The sequence below is a fragment of the Atractosteus spatula genome, chromosome 17, assembly GCF_055471065.1.
Source record: "Atractosteus spatula isolate fAtrSpa1 chromosome 17, fAtrSpa1.hap1, whole genome shotgun sequence".
Classification (NCBI taxonomy): Eukaryota; Metazoa; Chordata; class Actinopteri; order Semionotiformes; family Lepisosteidae; genus Atractosteus; species Atractosteus spatula.
Window position 1 is genome coordinate 12,690,502 of NC_142722.1, and position 19,590 is coordinate 12,710,091.

The window sequence follows — 19,590 nt, forward strand, 5'->3', positions numbered from 1 at the left end:
TTGAATAGTAGGTAAGACTGTCATTAGCAGCTAGAGAAAACAGAAATAATTTGTTACCCTTGGGTTTTTTTGGACATGTGGCTTTATAAATTCCAAATAACTATTGTATCTTTTTAATTCTTCACACTTTGAAAAAACATTGACTAACGTAGCTGAGCTATGAATCACATAGCTGTGCTGTACCATAGCAGGAACCAAAAACCAATTTCTATAGACGCAAAATAAATAAAAAAGTTTTTGCATTGGCTGGGAAATTGTAGTAAGCACAATACACAACAGGAGCATTGTCATTATTTTTCATATTGGCTCACGGATATACCGCACAGTACATAACATAGCAAGGACAGATCAACCTTCACATCCTTTTCTCCTCAGCATTTGAAACTGACTCCGGGCTGCTAATGTGTTTCTGAGTCGCAGTCTTCTACAGCTATAGTTTAGTCCAGAGGGAGCACTGGCATCAAGGGATTGCTGTGTGGAGGCAGCAAGTGAAGGATTAAAGTGGCATGATGAGAGGAGGAGGGCAAAGGCTTGATTGTTTACAAGGCCCAGAAACAGCTCGGACACAAGGAGCTGCATCTGAACAAGGGCCTTTCTATTCCCTGTGGCTCTGTTTGTATAACTAGGTTACATCTGAAACCCAAACCCCAAGCCACCACGCTGACAGCCACTGAGCTCCTAGCCTACCGCTTCTGCAATGGTGGGCTGAAAGCAAAAAAAAAAAAAGTAAAATGACGGTGAAAAGTATACGAGCAGCACTCCAGCACTGCGTTCTGTCAGGGCTCAAAAATCGAGCTGTGTGTCTGAATCCCGAGGGAGCTGGGAGGGAGGACAGTGATTAAGCAGCCCAGTGATTAAGCAGCCACTTGGCCAGACTGAATGCTCATTTCGATTGGGCTGGAAGCTTGCGAAGGGTTCCGGGAAAGGCCGAGGAGAGGCTAGCACCATACCAAATAATAAAATACACTGGGGTGGGGGGAGGGGGAATTTCTTTTAAGCCCATCACTCGCTTGTTGAAGACAATTGTTATAGAAAGTTACAGTACTAGGTACATTGGACACTTAATTTCTATTTATTTCTTGTAGAAATCTATAATAACCTGTTAAAATTCCAGTTCACAAATTTGAGATCACTTTTCAACAAATGGGTATTCGGGAGAATTCTGTTTAACACGCACAAGCCTTGTAAAGACGACAGCTGGCTAACCACATGCAGTTCCTGTACTGAATGTGCAGTACGTGGGGTTTTAATGTGTATTCTTCCACATCTGTTTCTGTTCCAGGGAGAATGGCAATAGTGACAGAAACAGGAAACATTTGTTTTAAGATTGGGTGCTTTTTGTAAGGAAGTTATACAGTTGTTACTTTTTTTGGCACATCACTGTGTTCTACTCACTTTATACACCTATTTTATATTCTTTGCAATCTGTAATATTGATTATTGTCTGTTATAATAGCCAGAACATTGTGTCTCTTTTCTTTTCCTTTCAGCATGGAATAATCCTTGAACTGTTCTTTATTGTTTGTAAATATACAGTATATTTAAATACAAATATTTATTATTTTATGTGCGTCTCTTGGCCCATTCACTAATTCCTATCAGAGTCATAGTTGTAGTTTAGTCACTTGTGGAGTGGTTAAGATTCTGGACTTTGTAAATGGGTGGTTGCAGGTTCAAATCCTAGGAGGGCCACAGCTGTTGTACCCTTGCTTAGGGGTTTCACACTTGGATCCCTCTAGCGAAACACCCACTGTCTAAATGGATGCAAATATGTCATCTTGAGTAAAATTAAGTTAAACACATTTGCATTTTGGAATCAAAGTGCAAGAGTTAATTTATTTGTGAAAAATGAGGGAGAGTTGAAAGGATATGTGAAGGTCAAAGAGAGAAAGCCATAGGGTTTTCTGAGAGTTAATGCTGACTGCTGACTTCATTGGAAGTAGCAATGAGCTTTGAAGCCAGGAACAAGAAACATAAACAAGAGGTTACCATGGAAGTGTTATGCCACTGTGAACAGATGTACTGCTTGCTGAAGCTGATGTTAGACTTTATCACTCAGAAGGGGAGGAAATATATATAAATATACACTTATATAAAGTTATTTTGATAGATCCAGGATGTAAAGCACTCAGAAACATTCAACCAAGTACAAAACATTGCACATTGAGTACACTAATTAAGTGTGTGATATCCTAAGAGCAAGCTATTACATACAAGAATATGGGACATTTATATGCCAAATATGCCTTAACTATATGCAGCAAAATAGCATTCATTAAAAACAAGGTGTTATAAAGTCTATTTTACTCAGTATTAAATGTTCTTACAGCTTTCAATACTAAACAGCTTGTTTAGGGATTTTTGACTATATTGAAAAAAGATAAATCTGTGGTTTAAAGACGTATTTCATTAAAATCAAGATGTTTTGAACATATTGTCTTGATAATTTGTGTATAGCCAACACACAAACACAATCTTTCATAAATGATACCCATTACTGTACTTCTTGACTTAAAACATTTATCATTTATTTAATCTTTAACTTTTGTAAAAATAAAGAAAAAGTGCATTAGTTCATACCCACTAGGTAAAAAAAGTAAGACTATGGAGGCTTAAAAATTTAAGATAATTTAAATTTTTATTTGATCCTTCTGGATTGGTTTATTTTCCAATTTATGGCTATTTAATGTATATGCTCAGTAAAACCGGTTCTTAAAAAGGTAATGGGGCTGTACGCTGGTGCAGTGGTTTGATTGCTTTGGTGTTTAAAAGCTGAGCTTATTTATTCAGTTCAGTGGTGATGAATACATGTCCATCATTAGACAGTGGTGGTTTTTCAGTGAATGGTAACAAGCAGCATTCACTCAAACACAGTCATTGATGTCACCTCTCCAGAGTCCTATATACAGTATATGTAGAGAAAAGGTAGGCATTTAGATCGAATCTGAAATTTTGTCTTGAGCTGTTTGGACTCAATATGCTGAGGCAATTATACCACTGAGTAGGAATTATTGTTTTTAGATGCCAGGGGATTTTCATCTTTGTCAGAACTGACCTTCGCTTGTTGAATTATACCAGTACGCCTACAGGCATGATTCCTCCAGTACAGGGCAGGGGAACTCTCCTTAAAAACAAAACATCCCACAGCCCTGTTCTCCTGACACAAGACAGAGATTTAAGACAGCAAAGCAAGGCAATGGCTGCCGCATAAAGGAAAATCACAATACTACGTTAATTACAAGGAGGCCACTATCGATCATTCCCCACAACTGACAGTTAAAATTCCTTCTTGGCTTAGCTGGCTTCCTCTGCCCTTCACAGCCCATAGCCTGCATTGAGCATTTGCAGTCCCAGAGCTTAGCCCCAGCATCAACCCCATCACTGAGTTACAATCGAAATCCTACAAAAAATGTAAAAAGAAATCAAGCCGTTTATCAGGATGGGGACATGGAGGGGGAGAGAGGGAGAACGGGGCGGGATGTACGTAGGGGGTGAGAGAGTTTTATTTAATCTGGTGTTTTCATTAAACATAAAGCAAGAGATCAATAGGGAAACAGCAGGAGCATCAGCAAGGACCATGTAGGCAAGCCACTTGAGCAAAATAAATAAGTAAAATGGCCCTACTGCTGCACAGTGGTTTCAAAAGAGGAGAATTAAAGGCGGCTTGTTGACATGACAGCATTAGCCCTGTTTACCCAGTGCTTAGAATTAAGTAATCAAAGCAAATTGCCTTAGAGAAGCAGTTGAAATATTTACCTTGGGGGAATTGCTGTTTGCATTCGGACTGTATTTGAGTGCTGAGTGTAAGGATCATTTTTATTTCCTTCTTACTCTATCTGTTGTGCTAAGGAATGCATCATACAACACAATTATTTTAAATGTTGCTGAGATGGATTCTGGTTGTGTACACACTGTCAGTGTAAGTTTCAGAGAATAGTGTAATACTGTTCTATTCAGAATCCAGTGCTATGACAGTATCAGTATCAAAGAATGTCATTTTGCCAAATAATAAATAGGCAAATTCAAGGTTTTAAACTTGAACTATTCCATGTACTACTAGTTCTGTTTAACACATCAGTACTGTAAGTCTTATAATAATGTAAAAATGACATGGACAGAAAGACGAGGACAGGTGCAGAAGTATATTTTTCAAAAATATGTAGTCACTGTTTAAACGCAGCCTACAGCCCACAACTGGCAACCCACTGAAACTCAGCAGGTGTGAGCCTGGTCAGTACCTGGATGCTAAGGTTGCTGCTGGAAGTGGTGTTAGTGGGATCATTAGGGGGCGCTCACCCTGCGGTTTGTGTGAGTCCTTATGCCCCAATATAGTGACAGGGACACTGTAGTGTAGAAAGGCACTGGATTATACGTACTGTAAAACCGGGGTCCTGATTCTCTGTGGTCATTAAAAATCCCAGAGTGTTTCTCAAAAAGAGTAGGGGTGTTACCCTGGTGTCCTGGCCAAAATTTCCTATAGCTTTTACCAATCATGGCCTCCTAATAATCCTGATCTATAACTGGTTTCATTACTCTGTTCACCTCTCCACTGATAGTGGAAGTGTGGGGAGTGTACTGGTGTACGTTGGCTGCCACCACATCATCTAGGTGGGGGCTGCACATTGGTGGTGGTGGGATACCCATTACATGTAAAGTGCTTTAAGTGTCCAGAAAAGTATATAAGTATATAAGTATAAGGATTATTATATTATTATTAATTATTTGTTCTTAGAAATGATCAAATAACTGTACTTTTAGGAATAAGCTACAGTGTATGGGCAAACAGATGTAAATGAATGTAAACATTGTGTGTGTGCAGTGTGTCACATGCAGGTTGAAAAAACATTAGCTTTAAATATAAAATGGGAAATGCCGAACCATTATTATTCAGAGTGAAATAGCTGTATAACATCAGAGGGGTGAAGCAGATTTCGAATTCAAGGATTAAGGACCCGGCTGTGCTTTTCACAGCAGATGGACCTTATTATAGAAACAAAAAACAAAACAGGATTTTAAACTAGGACCGTGCAGGCTCCCGGGAAGTTGTGGTCTGCAGGGATTTCTGAAATACAGGGGCACACCTATAGAAAAACTACAGATTAGCTTCAGGGGCGCTACGCAGCTGATTGCCAGTCTAAACCAGACAGAAAAGGTTCAGTGAAATGAAATTTCATTATGTACTCATGAGACGGAGAAATGAGGCGCCGAGCTCTTTGTATTGTTCTTCGTCTGCTTGGCTTTATGCACTGAAGCGGTATTTTAGTCCAGCATGATCGCATCTTACTGATGTTTCTAGTGTGCAGCTTTCTGTGCCCTTGTCAACATTTTGGACATTATTACATTGCCAGGTCAACAAATAATGATGTATGACAGGAAGGACTAATCTGGGAAAAAATCTGGGATTCACAGTTGCTGTCCAATGTGCTTGCATTTGGCGGAGGTGCTTATTTTAACAACTTGGGGACCAAATTTAATTCTGAGCTGACAGAATGGGTGATTCTGTCATGAACAAACTAAACTTTTTAAAGTCTCTGCAGAAAAAGCAGCCTTCCAGGACAGCATATAGAGAAAATTCTTTAACATTCAAGAAACTGTGGACGTCTTGTTTTCACCATTATACTGTACATCTATCCATATACTGTACATATATCTAGGGCTATAACTATGAGGAAATCAAACCAGTAACCGCTTAAAAGCTGTTTACTTGTTTTGTAGCAGTGTGACAAAGGGCTGTGCTAGACTCCTGAAGCATGGCCTCTGAGGCCTGTCATAGGACATTTGTACAGTATATAGTTTTACACCAAGTCTCTGTTGTTATGTTATTTCTGTGTCATACTGTATATACCATCATATTTTGTTGTGTACTTACCTCTTGTGGATCCCCAGTGTTGCCGTGTGCTGGTCTATTCCACCATCTTGTATCAGATTACAGAGCTTGTCGACCCACCCCTTTAAATGGAGGTTCACCTGTCCATCAAGAGTTCCAGGGGCGGGGCTTATAGTATATAGAATGGCCTTGCTGGTGAAGTAGTTGCTGGTTAAGTTTTGTTCTATTGTTTGTTTGGTTTCTCTAATTAACCCTGTATTAATTTATTCCCTGATGGTACAGTGTTTTTTCTGCTTGGCTGACTACTTAATGCTGGGTTAGTTAGGCAGAAGCAACATTTTATCCAGCAGAGAGAAATAAACTTAAAACATAAAGAACAGCCGAGTGAATTTACAACATAAAAGACAGCGTTAAGAATGGGCATTCTTTGATTGTAATTCATGATCATCAAGTTATTACATCAGAAAGGCTCTATCCTTAACTATATGTAAAGAGCTTCAGGTGTATAAGCAGAATGGACAATAGAAAAAAAACTAATCAAAAGATAATGAGAAAAAAGGGGTCTGATATAGTGTAAAACAAAATTGAAAACCTTAAAGTGACCCAATTCGGTACATCCAGAATAGGTTTTTTATTATTATTATTATTATTCCATTGACTTAATGCTGCATTGTTGAAAATATGACTCAAATAGAGTGTACAGCCAAGCTCTCTCATACTCAGGTAATGACATTATTATTGGTGTTGTAACTAGTAAGGTCCACATGGTATTGAAACTAATGACTCATACAGTTCATGCCATTTACTGGTTCTGGAAAAAAAAAACTGAACAATACCTATGAATATGTAATGTAATAGTTCTAGATGTAATAGTTCTGGTTTCTGACCTTCGCATGAATTTTGATCTTAAAAAAAAAAACCTTGTCATAAAATTTTGTTTCAGGCATTATTTCCATCTCACTTGTTGCAGTTCTATTTAAATGCACCCAGCAGCAAATCATCATGTAAAGAACCCATAATGTGGCAGAGTGGCTACTGGGGTGTTGTTTCTACAGTATATTGATGAATACTTCAGATTGCTATGGATTGCATTCCATATGAGCTTGTTGTCCTCCGTGCATAATTAAGTTCTGCATGGAAACATTTTTCAGACACTGCTAGAAAACTTATAGTGCAGAGCATTTTGTGTAGAAAAGATTAATATACTTAACAAGGCTTATGAAGCACTTGACAGACATCATTTTTTGTTGGTCAAAATGATTTAGCTGAATGGAATGCGTGTTTAGAATGCATTTTATGTCAGTGTTCATGTTCTGCAATGTGCACACAGCATGTTAGAACTTTCCATGTCAGTGATTACAAGCCCCCTTGATATCAAAGAACAGTCAAGTCCTATGCCAACAAAAATGGTGACCCGATGAATTGAAAAAAAACCTTTCCTAACAATCTTAAGAATAATCATGCCAGTTAAAATGAAACTTGGCAGACATCATCAACAGCCAAAGCTGTATAAAATTTGCACCTGAATAATTGCTATGTTAATTTCTGCACCTGCAATGCATTATAAACTGTCTTCAGAAAAAAAACGGTCTTGTGCTCAAAAATGATTTCGAGTTAATTGACCAAACTTTATACTGTTCGTACAGTATGATGCTAATACCACCAAAATGAACATATGTGGGAAGAGAATTCCTGTACTTACTTTGTCCTACGTACCATTTGTTCAATTAAAACAAATTCATGGGGAGAATACCATCGGCATATGATTTACATTGATTCCTGAATAAACCACTGTGGCTGAGCAGCTGCCATTTAATTTTCACACCTCTAGCTACCAAACCTCTTGACCTGTTACCCACTTGAACCAGCTTCAGCCAACTGCAGCGGAAGTTGGCAAATTCCATGGAAAACCAAAGCTTCCGATTCTTCTCCTCACCTTTAAACGGCTTGGTAAGTTATGGCGTCTTACACTACTTGCCAATAAACCACATTATCTTCCTAACTGACATTTTGTTTGGAAAATTAAAAATCAAAGTCAAAATCAGCATTTCATCTCCGTGTTGCCATTACCTTTCCCCTCGCACAAACTGCTAATGTCAAAAATTCTTTATTCAATTTCTTTTAAAACTTGATAGGGTATCATTGTAATGTTTGTATGTTTCATTTTTGTTATCAGATCAAAGTAAGCATTTGGTGCGCTCAGTGCTTTACAGAATTTTACTTTTATCAAAAAAGCTTTTCACTCAACTCAACTCATTTATTTTACCTTAAGACCACAGTTTCAACACAGTGTGGAATACAGAAACATTTTGAACAGTTACACAGCCCTCAGATAAATCTTTCAACTTTTAAGGTCTAATATATACCACACAAAAGCCTCAACTATTACTGGGATATTAATGTTGATTGATAGAGATTGCCCATTTTAAAAGAGCATCTGAAAATATCATCATTCCCATCTTCAACTAATGTTTCCTGTGAATGTGATCTGGAGGTTAATTAGACAATAATTGCCATTTGAGTTGTAAATGGTTACAATAATTTTGCTTGAAGGACCGATAGGAAAATGTCACATTAACATGTAGTAAAACCATTATTTAATTAATCTGCCCTTTCACTGTGGGAATTTATGCCACCATCCTGAGAATTGTCTAAAGCAGCAGAAACCATGCCAGATTTAATGCCTTGGAACAAATCTTTTGTGTAGATGTAGCTGCTGTGTTAACATGTCATACTTAATTCACCATGCAATACAACATTAATGATATAAATATATACAGCAGCCGTTTGCTTGAGGGATGCATTGTGTTTAGGCCTTCATTGGTGTCAAAAATCAATTCTAGTCATACTAATCTGAATGCTGGTGCCTAACTCCTAATGCCTAGATATGGTTTGTGACATTTTTAAATATAGTGTGCATTCTGAAAATAAGCTGAATGTGATCACCAGTTTCTCACCTGTTGTTGTAAAAACATGATCCTTATAGTAAAAATAAAATTGCATTGTGATTCTTCTTGTGCTTCTATTCATTTACTGTTTTTTTCTGCATAGAAGTATTCTATTTCGTGATCAGATTTTAATTGGCTGAAATACAGTACAGGCACCTTTGCCTTGCAATCCATACCCATTGCTTCTGTTGTAGCTCAGCACTGCTCCCCAGCTTTACACAATTCTGTTCTTTCAAATTTTCCACCAGGGAAATATCCTGGGTTTCAGCATAATAAAGCTTGCTTAAAATATAAAAATCAGGGCTTTATTTTTTATTTTAAATAAAATATTTTTATTTCTGTTTATTCCAGGGAAAAGGTAAAACACAGCAAGAGTAATGCTGGCGACTTTTAAAATGCCTATCTCATTTTATTTTTAATAAGCTTCATTCTTCAGAAGCACGAGTGAAACTCAAACCAAAGGACAGGAATAGAAACTACGTATAAATGCTTTTTTAACTTTCTTGCACAAAGTATTGTGAAAGTTTAGAATAAGCTACCCAGCCATCCCACGGAAGCTGAGATCTGACATTTTTCATGAAACAGCTGGACAAAATCCTGGTATCAACAAGTGAGAGGAGCTGGCCCCCTCTTGTTCAGAACATTTCTTAGTTAAATAGTTTAAAATGGCTCTTCAAGAACTGCAACCAGAATGCATTATTTATCACTAACATTCCTGCTTATCACTTACCTTTCCAGTGCACGTTGGACAAGTTGTTGGACAACTCCTGAACCTGCAGGCATGCCATCTCCATTTTCTGTAAGTCCAATTTCAATACAGGGGGGCAGACACTCTCCAGCCTCATGCAAAATACAGCCCACTGAATCCAGGTTCACATAACATACAGTAGGTTATCAGGTTCACAAAACCAATAGGTTTTCCACGATTGTAATACATGCCTGACTTTCTCAGCTAAAATGTCAAGATCTTTTTTATTTATTACCATAGCATTAAGATTTGGCTGATTTTCATACTGTGAGTGACATACTGTAGCAAGTATCTCTAATTTTGGGAATTTTTGTAAGCCAATGTTTCTACGGCAGTGAAGACTTCCTTTCAGGGTATTGATTGTTTAAGGTGCATGAAAGAGGAATGATTTGGAAGACTAGATTAATTCACTAAAGTAGTCAGTACTATTTTGACCATTGCCTACATTTTCATTGTCAATACCATTAATCCAGCCTGTTATTTCAGAGTGCCATTACTTTCAATCTTTAAATGTCTGTCTTTCTGTATATTTCTCAATTACTGTACATATACTGTACAAACCCCAATACAAATGTAAGCAGTATCTATTACAATTAATTATAAAATACTTATTAGGACATTGAAAAAAATCTTAAGATGCGTTATTCAAAGAATAAAATGTTAAAAATGTGAACATTATTTTCTAGATAATATTCACTTTGTTGAAGAAGATATTTCTTTTAATTCAACTTCATGATACCAGTAATTACTTTGAACTCAGCGTTCATCAGATACAGACTTTCATTAAATTACATTGGTTCAGTATTTGATACTGATACAATTAGGTTTCAATATTCCTCAGAAGGACTCTACTGAAAGGAAATCAGAGGTGCTACAATGAACCTGCCTGTAACATTGGCAAAGTAACAGAAAAATTATGAGAAAAGTTCTCAAAATGAAAGCAAAATCTGAAGATTTTCCTAGAACTTTCTGCATAATTTGGAACAGCAAAAGATCCAGAACAATCAACATAACAAGGTTATTCAAAACATGGACATTTTAATGCATGATAATGTCACTGCACCTAATATACTGTAGAAAACATTTAAGGCAGACAAATGACAGTCTTTTGGTGCCTCTTGAATACCCAAGACACCCATTTCTTTAATTAGATTGGTTTCTTTCTTAGCAGCCTAAAAATCATTTAATATTAGACTTGCAATTCAGTAGTTTAATTTTTGGAGTTTCTTCACTTACATCAAAACAGGTTATTTTAAGAGAAATGGGTGGTACCATAATCAAAATAAAAATCAAATCTTCCTTCAGTAAGACAGTATTTTTTAAAGAAAAAAGCATTTGTATCTTGAAAGCACAGGCAAAGGTTTCATTTGTACTGGCAAAAATATTCAAAATAAAGTTGCTTTTTATTACCTTTCCTTTAATTATTTAGGTTGCCGTATTAAAAGCCTGATTTAAGGGGAAATTCTATATTGGGATTGCACAGATGGCTATTTTGGCAATTCAGTGTCTAATTATTATTTACCGGACAGAGCCCATTTCTCATTAAATTCTGCAACGCAAGCCAACTGAACAGGGCTGGTGTTTACTTCTGTTGCAAATACTTCAGTACTAAGCTTTTGTCAAAGACTGGACATTTTGTAAGTTGGGGCATGGGTCAGACAATAAATTGTCAATTATCCTGACACACTGCAGTCTCACTGTGGCAGTTCTTTCATTAAAATAAAAGCCAAAGCAAAAAAAGCTACTCATTAACCCCACAGGAGAGTGAAGGGAGCTCTGCGTGCTCTCACCAAAAGTCATTTTAAATGGAGCAGCTTTGTAAAGGCATTTTCAGCCAGATCTACTTGGAATTCATTTATAATCTTTATTCAACATTTTCCGTTCATTAGTTCACAGTCTGTGCTCCCTTGTGTTGTATTATGAATGATAATGGAGTAGTACAGTAAATACATAAATCATTAATATATAAATATATCAGAAAAAAAAAAACATCAGTATATTTTTTTTAAAGCCGAGCAGAGAAAAACTAACATTGACATTAGGAAATGAAAACATGAGAGGTCTTGAAGAGCTGTGATCTACATGTGTGCACCACTACAAAAAAGGATATCAATGGCATTGTGGGATTTTTTTCAGTTGACCTCCTTTCTGGTTACAAGATCATGTTAGTCTTCCAATTCTTTAGCCTTTTAAACATTTCATGCTTTTTTCTATTACCTACACGCCCTACAGAACACCAAAGTGGTTACTGTACATGTTGAGGTAGTGAGAGTTTTTTAAAGAACATACTAGCTCAAAGCAGATTTACTGCTTTTCTAAGGGTATCACTATACAATAATTTTAAAATAATTTGTAAATCGCTATGTGAAGCTTTGACTCACTTAAAATACTGTAGTCACAACTGATTTTAATTCATTTTTTCCCCATTATTCCTGTTTGCAAAGACAGGAAGAAAGACCTAATAATAATACAGCTGGGAATAGACTCTTACACAGACAAAATACTGTTAGAGATAAAATGATATATTTTTTCTTTGGATAGAAAATGTTATATTTACAAAGTTATTTAGTCTGAAAATTCTTCCATTAAAAAAGGATCCAAGAAAAATATTTTCTGTTGCATTTCAACACCTACATGTTGAAAATCAGTTCGCTTCTATTTCCATGTGGTTTCAAGAAACAGTAAAAATGTGTTTTTTATGAATTGCACGAGGACCAAAGTCAATCTATAAGATGTGGTAAAAAATAAATTGTCAAACCATTCTATGTGCATTTTATTTACAAGTTTTATACTTGAACAATATTACATTCTTAGAATCTACAATTCATCATCTGCATATTTTTAACATACTGTAATTGTAGTCAACAAATTTGCAAGGTTGGGAAATCTGAAGATTTGATTTTCACTACAGCATGAACAGTAATAAAAACAAGTTGAATGGTGTTTAGGAGAGAATAATGCAATGCCTTATTGATAAAACAAGGAAGCCGGCTAATATCACGTGAATGTGATTCTCATATTCAGTTCTTTAAGTTCCCCAAATATTATCCATGTTGTATTCTTCTTTGCTTAGTTATGATGAATGGCCCTTTGGCAGTTCCCATGGCAACAAGGTACAATTTAACGTTCTGCCATGTTGTCAGACTGAGGCACCTCCTATTACAGATTCAGTATAACCACTTTAAAAAGGACAGCCAGGTCCACCTCCTTATTCTGAAGGCATAAGGGTGAGTAAATAACAGTCCACCAAAGAGGCTATGCAATATCCTTCAAAACACTGTCATTTAGCCTTTCCATGTAGTTTCTTAGCTCTTTGGAATCCCCCAGCTCTATGTCTTGGCAAACCCATTTAATGTCATCATCCTGGGCCAAGATGATAGGATTAATGGATGGGCAGCCATCATCAGGCGGGATTGTAGTAAATGTTGTGAACTTCACGCGCTTTCTTTTCGTCGTGGGTGAATTTAACGACTCGCTTTTGTGGTCTTTTCCATTGGTACCACATCCAGAGTCGGCAGACCGATGCACTTGTCCCTGTACATTTTTCTGAGCCGACCCACCATTCAGGAGATGGCTCCCTTCCTCAAAGCTGGCCCCTGTGTCAATCATGGTGGTGTGTTCATCCTGCTGTGGGGACATCCCAGGGGGATTCTCAAGTAGCTCTGTCTCATTTCCAAGCCAAACCCAGTCGTGGGCGTGGTTCATGGTCTCTTGCCCTTCCATGGGAATTTGCTTGTGTCTGTACTTCAGGGCGTATGAGATACAATTAATGAGGAATACCAGGATAGCCAGGCAGAACACTCCCAGCAAGGCATACATTCCTATCTCCAAATCGGTCAGGCCTCTCGGCGTTTGCACAAGATCACTGTCCTGCATGTCCTGGTTACGGGGAAGATCTACCTGTGCAGGGAAGTTAGAGAAGTCAATGGGAATGTTTTGGAGTTGGCTACCATCGTCTGAGAGCTTGTCACCATCTGACGTCCTGGTTATGGTGGTCCTGGTGGTCGTAGTAATCCTTCTCAGGAGACTGTCCTCCTGGTCAGAGATTGAACTCCCGTAATAATGCATGTCCATCCCCGTACGATCCTGCACCGCTGGTTTTTGCCGCCGGTCGCTGGCACGGTTCTCCAGCTCCTCTCCATCCACTCCATAGTCACTGCTGCTCGCTTTGGATCCACTGTCATTCTGGCCAAACTTCACCCTGACACTTCCACTGCCGGAGGCCAGCACGCTTCGCCGTTTCGACTTCTGGCAGGGCTCGCAAATGGTCATTTCCACCTTCACCAGAACTCCCTGCCCTTCCCCTTCTGTGACAACTACGGGCCACTTCCACACAGAGTCCTGCTGGACAGACACCACTTTTTCATTCAGGGAAGCAGCTGTGAGGACAAAGTAGCCCGAATTGTAGATGTCTAGAGGCGCCATTGAGCCATCGCTAAACTGGATCCAAGCACTGATCACTGCTTCCTGTTGAGAAAATGAATACAAATTCACCACGGAGAACAAAGATTCATTCATTCTTTCATTCTTACAGGATGGGATTGTACAGACATTTCAAAGATTTAACAAAACATATAAAATGTATAAACTCTCAGTTTCTGGTATCATCATTAGAAACTGCAGTGGTCAACAGGCAATATTCACATTTTTAATATTAAAGAATCTAAAATAGCAGCCAGAGTAACAAACTGATTTCTAGCAATATGCGATGTGCACATTAGTGAAAACAGGTAACACACTAATTTTACTTGCATAACAATAATCAGTAATTATATGACAATAAGTGATTATCACTACTATTACACTAGTAAAAAAGCTCTTAACCAAATACAAATTGAGTTGAATTTCTGAGAACGATTCTTTTTGACATTAAGTCATTTTAAATCTGGGCAGTACAGTGGCACAGTAGTTATGGATTGCTGCCTTGCAGCACTGGGGCCCTGGCCTCCATTTTCAGTGTGAATGTTAATATGGGTTTCCACTGGGTGCTCCACTTTCCTCCCACAGTCAGTAGACATACTAACAGGTTAATTGGATTCTGGGAAAACTGTCCCTGGTGTGAATGTGTGCGTCTGTGTCTGTTGTGCCAGTCGCATGCTGGGACAGGCTTTGGCAACCCTGTTTTAAAGTGCTTAGAAAATGGATGGATGATGTTAAATCCAAGACTCACAAGCAGCACAGGGTCCTATTATATGTGGTTAGAGACTGCCTGTTCAACACATTGATATTTATGACAGAATGCTGCTAGAGAAGCAAACAGCACTTTGAGGCATTTTAAAAGAACAGAACAATAGAGCGAGCACTTTTTGGAGGACCTGATTTAACGGGCAACATGTTTAAGGACAGCAGTATGTTTTATGAATGAGATAAATACTGAAAAGAACTTTTTGAACGAATAATGATTAAATAAATCCCCATCTTGAATTAAAGGTATTCGTTAATGTATTGTGCTGTATTGTGCTGGTCCCCACCCTGGAAATGCTGTCTGCTGTACATCCCTACATTTCCCTCTTCAAACAGAAACTCAGTGTGAACAGCAAAACCTCTGTTTCAAGTAGTGCCCCCTTGAAAAAAACACTTAATAATAATTCTCAGTATATATAAAAACTTCATTTTCTCCCACAAATTTCCAGCTTAGCCTCTCTTTTGACATCTCAATTAAAAGTACCAGTGTAAAACCTCTTTCGTTTACTTACTGTATCTCCATTGCAACATCTATTATTCAGCATTTCTGTATCTGCTTCATTATTCTTATGTCAGTATATTTGTTTCAAAGCCATTTCTAGACGTGACGGTATGAAAGCTGTTTATATCTTTCCTTAACATTCTTTAAATAATGGATTAAAAAAAGAGAGTGCAGTTTAAAGGGTAAGACTAAGCTTTGACAGCTGTCTCTGAAATAAAGAATAAGTTTTGAAACATGACTTTTTACTTACAAGCCAGTAGATGGTAAGTTTTCTGTCATCACATAGCTAGAATCTGATCTATGTTGCATCCTGAGGGTGCACAACTCTATACCCTGCTCTTCTGTTTCAGCAAAGATGATGATGTCAGCGCACTGGCCTCTTCAGAGGCAAACCTGTGAACCCCATCTCAGGACCATTTGTAAACTACAAAAATCATTGAGTTTAACAGGGTTTGTAGGATTATTGATCATGTCATGTTAAAAACAAGCCTCAATTGTTTACACACTAAATGTTTGCATGTTTGATCCTAGTGTAGGTCGATGCCTCTGCTATTCCTCTCCTTGTCCCTGTGGTTAATACTAATTGGCTGAGTATCAGTGTTTGCGCAGTGAGGGCTCTGTTGTCAGTGCTATGCAGCTCTCAGTCAGTAACATGTCCCTCTCCTGTTTTTGGTCACATGTTTGTGTTTTGTTTAGAGTTTATTTTTAATTACTGCCCAAATTTCATAATAATTAGTAGCAATATTGCAAGAAAGAGACATTTGCCTGCTCATTTTCCCATGTCAGCCATTTTCTCTTACACATTTGTATATTTTCAATACCGTCACTGTACTGTACCGTCACTCACAAAATTTAATGCAGCAGTGGCCAATTGTATTTTGAAAAAACAAACCCAGTTTATCTGCTGGTGCAATACCCTCAGTGGTGTATTTAAACTGAAACAACAGGGGGCATCACAATGCTGCACAAGGTTTTATACCTATCCTTGGTTCTAACAAAATTATACAGAGAGGGTTTAAAAAGAATGAAATGAGTATTAGATAGCTATTGTTGTGTTTTTAATGCCTCTCAACATACATAACACCGCTCCATCTCCTCTGGGGTTTTTGCTACATGGTGCATAACAAAAACTGATGTTTAATTCAAAAGCACTGACAAGTTATGTCTGATCATATCGAACTGTCAAAAGGCATTTTTTATTTTTTTAATCATATTGATCATTATACAAGAGCTCAATTTGATGTTTTGAACATGTAGCTTTTCATTAGTAATAAAAATATAAGGAGCCTTAAAAATAATTGTTTTTTCTGTCTTTAGAGAATCTACAGTAATCTACACTACGGATGCATCATACAGTACCTGGTCATTCCAGGGAAAGCATGCTAAATAATCCAGGAGCAAAGACAATGTGAAGAGCACTTCCTACTTTTAAGAATAATTTTTTAAAGATTAATTTGTTCTCCAGAAGGTATTAAGATTTTACCAAATAATACTAATATTGACTCTGTCTGATCTATGTTTGTAGTGTAGTAGTGAAGGGCAGAAATTCGAGTCCAAACATCAAGGTCTATAATTTATGGAGATGCTCACTGCTTTCACCTACTTCAGACCAGCAGCATACCATGAAAGCAGTGACTGAAATTAACCTCCAACTGGCTACTTTTTGCTTTTTTAACACAGAAAACTATTTTTCCGCAGCATAAAGCAGGCACAAATGTGGACTTTTTCTTTAAGATCCATTCCAGGAATATGTTGAATCATTTCTATTTTTTTGAAGGAATCTTTTTTCTTAAATAGGCCTTTTGGTATTAGAGAGATGTCAGGCTCATTCAGAGATGTGCTCAGACATTTAGCAAAGAAGGTCAAGTGCATTTATTTTTTGTAAATAATTCTTGTAACCATGTCAGGGTTCCAGGGCAAGATGCAAAGGGAATGCAGACATTTCAGAAACTGCTGAGCAGTGATCAAGAGTGCCAAAGTGATCTGCCTCTCCATTGGACACACAGAAGACGTAATATTAACAATGCAGAAAAGCAGGACATTCTTAGCAGTGGAATTTTAATGCAAATAAGGATTTAAAAGCAAGCAAGCACCCTAAGCCTTTCTGCCTGTAATTTAACAGTTAACTCCCTAATATGCCATCTCTACAAATCCCATGGGCTTCATCAAGCAATACCCTTCATTCTACGACAGGGCCTTCTAGTTATGAGACAAGCGGGAGGAATTATTTCCTACTTATCTGCATAGTGGACACTCTTCTCAGGAAGATTGTGAAGATAAATGGGCTTTTAACTCTATCCTCCAGTGCCAGTCACAGACATAAAAAAGAACAACATGAGTTACTTAAGCTGAAAATCTTGTTTTCTTTGAACTTCAACACTGTGCTGCTTATCCTCCAGATTAAACTTTTCCCTTCATTCCGACCACCCTAAGAATACACTTTCCTTTAGAGTACAGCTCATCGTTGAAAGCTAATACTAAGCAGGTTAGCAAAGCAGTAAAAAAAAAGAGGTAATCCATGTGAAATATTTGAGAACTACTTTTATTCATTTCTAGTATAATAATAATAATTCAGCAATGCAGGCTTTTGGGTACAGTACATATTCCAGAAAGAATTATTTTTACTTTTTCATCTCTCAAGGTCCCAGGTGGCACATTATGAGGTATAAAAATCAACGAGTGGAGAATTTTGCTGAACCCCACAGATCTTTGTCATTCACAACACTTGGTTAGCTAAAATGCATTTTTAATTTTAATCCTTCCCACACCAGTTTATGTAAAATGCATAAAATGAAACCAGGCATTATGGTGCTGAAACACCAACAATAAAACACAAAATTAGGTTATTTTCCCTGTAAAATTGCTTTTTTATTCTTGAGTTACAGTTACCTTACAACAATCTAGTAAGCAAAACTCTACAGGAAAGACACTTGGTAAGTGTTTATTACCAGAATTTGTCTTTTTTCAGTATGATAATACACTGTACTGCTAGGGGCTGCAGTTACTTCAAAATCCTCAGATAAGAAAATAATGAAAAACAAAATAAAATGAAAATTGTTTCTGCTGGCTTGCAACTTTTAGTCTTCAAATTGCTGTCAACAAATTAAACTATTGGGATTTCAGAGAAAAAAAGAAAAACTGTAAATTGTAGTGACACTGTATGTCTGAACATTTGTTTGATGCTCCTTATGATTTACAATTTCTTACACTCATCCCCGTCTACTGACTTGTGAGAACATGCTCTGTGCTTCCGAAAAACAAAGACATTCCATCTTGTTGGTAAAGACACTAAAGTTGACATTTTTTGTTTGAGTTAAAGAAATCCGTGGTACTGTTTCAAATAAAACTCATTATTCAATGGAATAACCTTCAAACAAAAAAAGTTACAGGACGCAAGAACTGTGAGATTTTGATTCTGTGGGCAATGTGTACCTGTTTGGGGCTGTGCAGCAGTTCATGTGTGGTTGCCGTGGCGACAATGGCCTTGTTACTTCCTGGACTGAGCTGGAGGGAGAGGGAGAGCCCTGTGACCAGCTGCACCCCCAGCTCTGTGATGGCCACCTTGTCATCCAGCACGGTCACTGTCTTCTCCGCCAGGATGGAGTCTGACAGAGGGGACAGCACCTGCCGAGCAACAAACAATGTGGGCCAACAGTGAAGGTTAACCTATTTCTAAAATGCTTTATTTAACCATATAAGTAAAAAGAGCACAAATCTGCATTTATGATGTCAACCTTGATTGTATGCATTTAATAGTAGAGAGCTTATTAGTGAAATATGTCTCAAGTGCCTCACTTCAAACAATGGGTGTTTTTTACTTCATTGCATCACTGTTCCCTTTTTGATTTTGTGTTGATATTGGTATTTTTACTTTTTTTCCACCCTATTTTAATGGTTTCCTTTTGGTATTTGCTTTACAGTATGTAGCACCATATACATTGTTTGTAACTCGTCTCAGGAAAAAAAAACAAATTTCAATGTCTTAAATAACACTGTGGATGGTTAAAAAAACAGTCTGATCAATTTTATTGTCAGAGACTACATCATTTCTACAATTCCACATGAAAATTCTCATACTTTCAGCTATTATCCACATAAACATCACAGAAATCACACGCACAAACACTTTACATCCAAATTACGCATAATCTATGCTGTACATTATCTGCATTCAATACTTTACAATTTTCTATTCCGTCTGAAAAAAGCCTAAATACTCATGTATGCCATTTTCATAGTTCCTAGAAATATCAGAAATAGTCTCACAAAAGTATTGTGATTGTCAAGAAATCTAAATTTATGAGGATATTTGCTCCAGCAAACAACTACCCTAAGCCATGTCTCAATAATAGAGAATTATTTATTCATTATCTCAGAATAA

General features: G+C 37.4%; 1 protein-coding gene across 1 annotated transcript in view; it reads right to left on the reverse strand.

Annotated features, from left to right (window-relative positions):
• Nucleotides 1–12,281: 12,281 nt before the first annotated feature.
• The window catches only part of LOC148819143 (transmembrane protein 132C-like), a 78,354-nt gene continuing 71,045 nt past the window's right edge, over nucleotides 12,282–19,590 (reverse strand). Inside the window, exons 7-8 of the mRNA XM_088935971.1 lie at nucleotides 18,642–18,833; nucleotides 12,282–13,990 (exon numbers count right to left, since the gene is read on the reverse strand). Coding sequence (XP_088792097.1) covers nucleotides 12,779–13,990; nucleotides 18,642–18,833 — 1,404 coding nt within the window. The 3' untranslated portion in view covers nucleotides 12,282–12,778. The remainder of the gene's footprint in view (nucleotides 13,991–18,641; nucleotides 18,834–19,590) is intronic.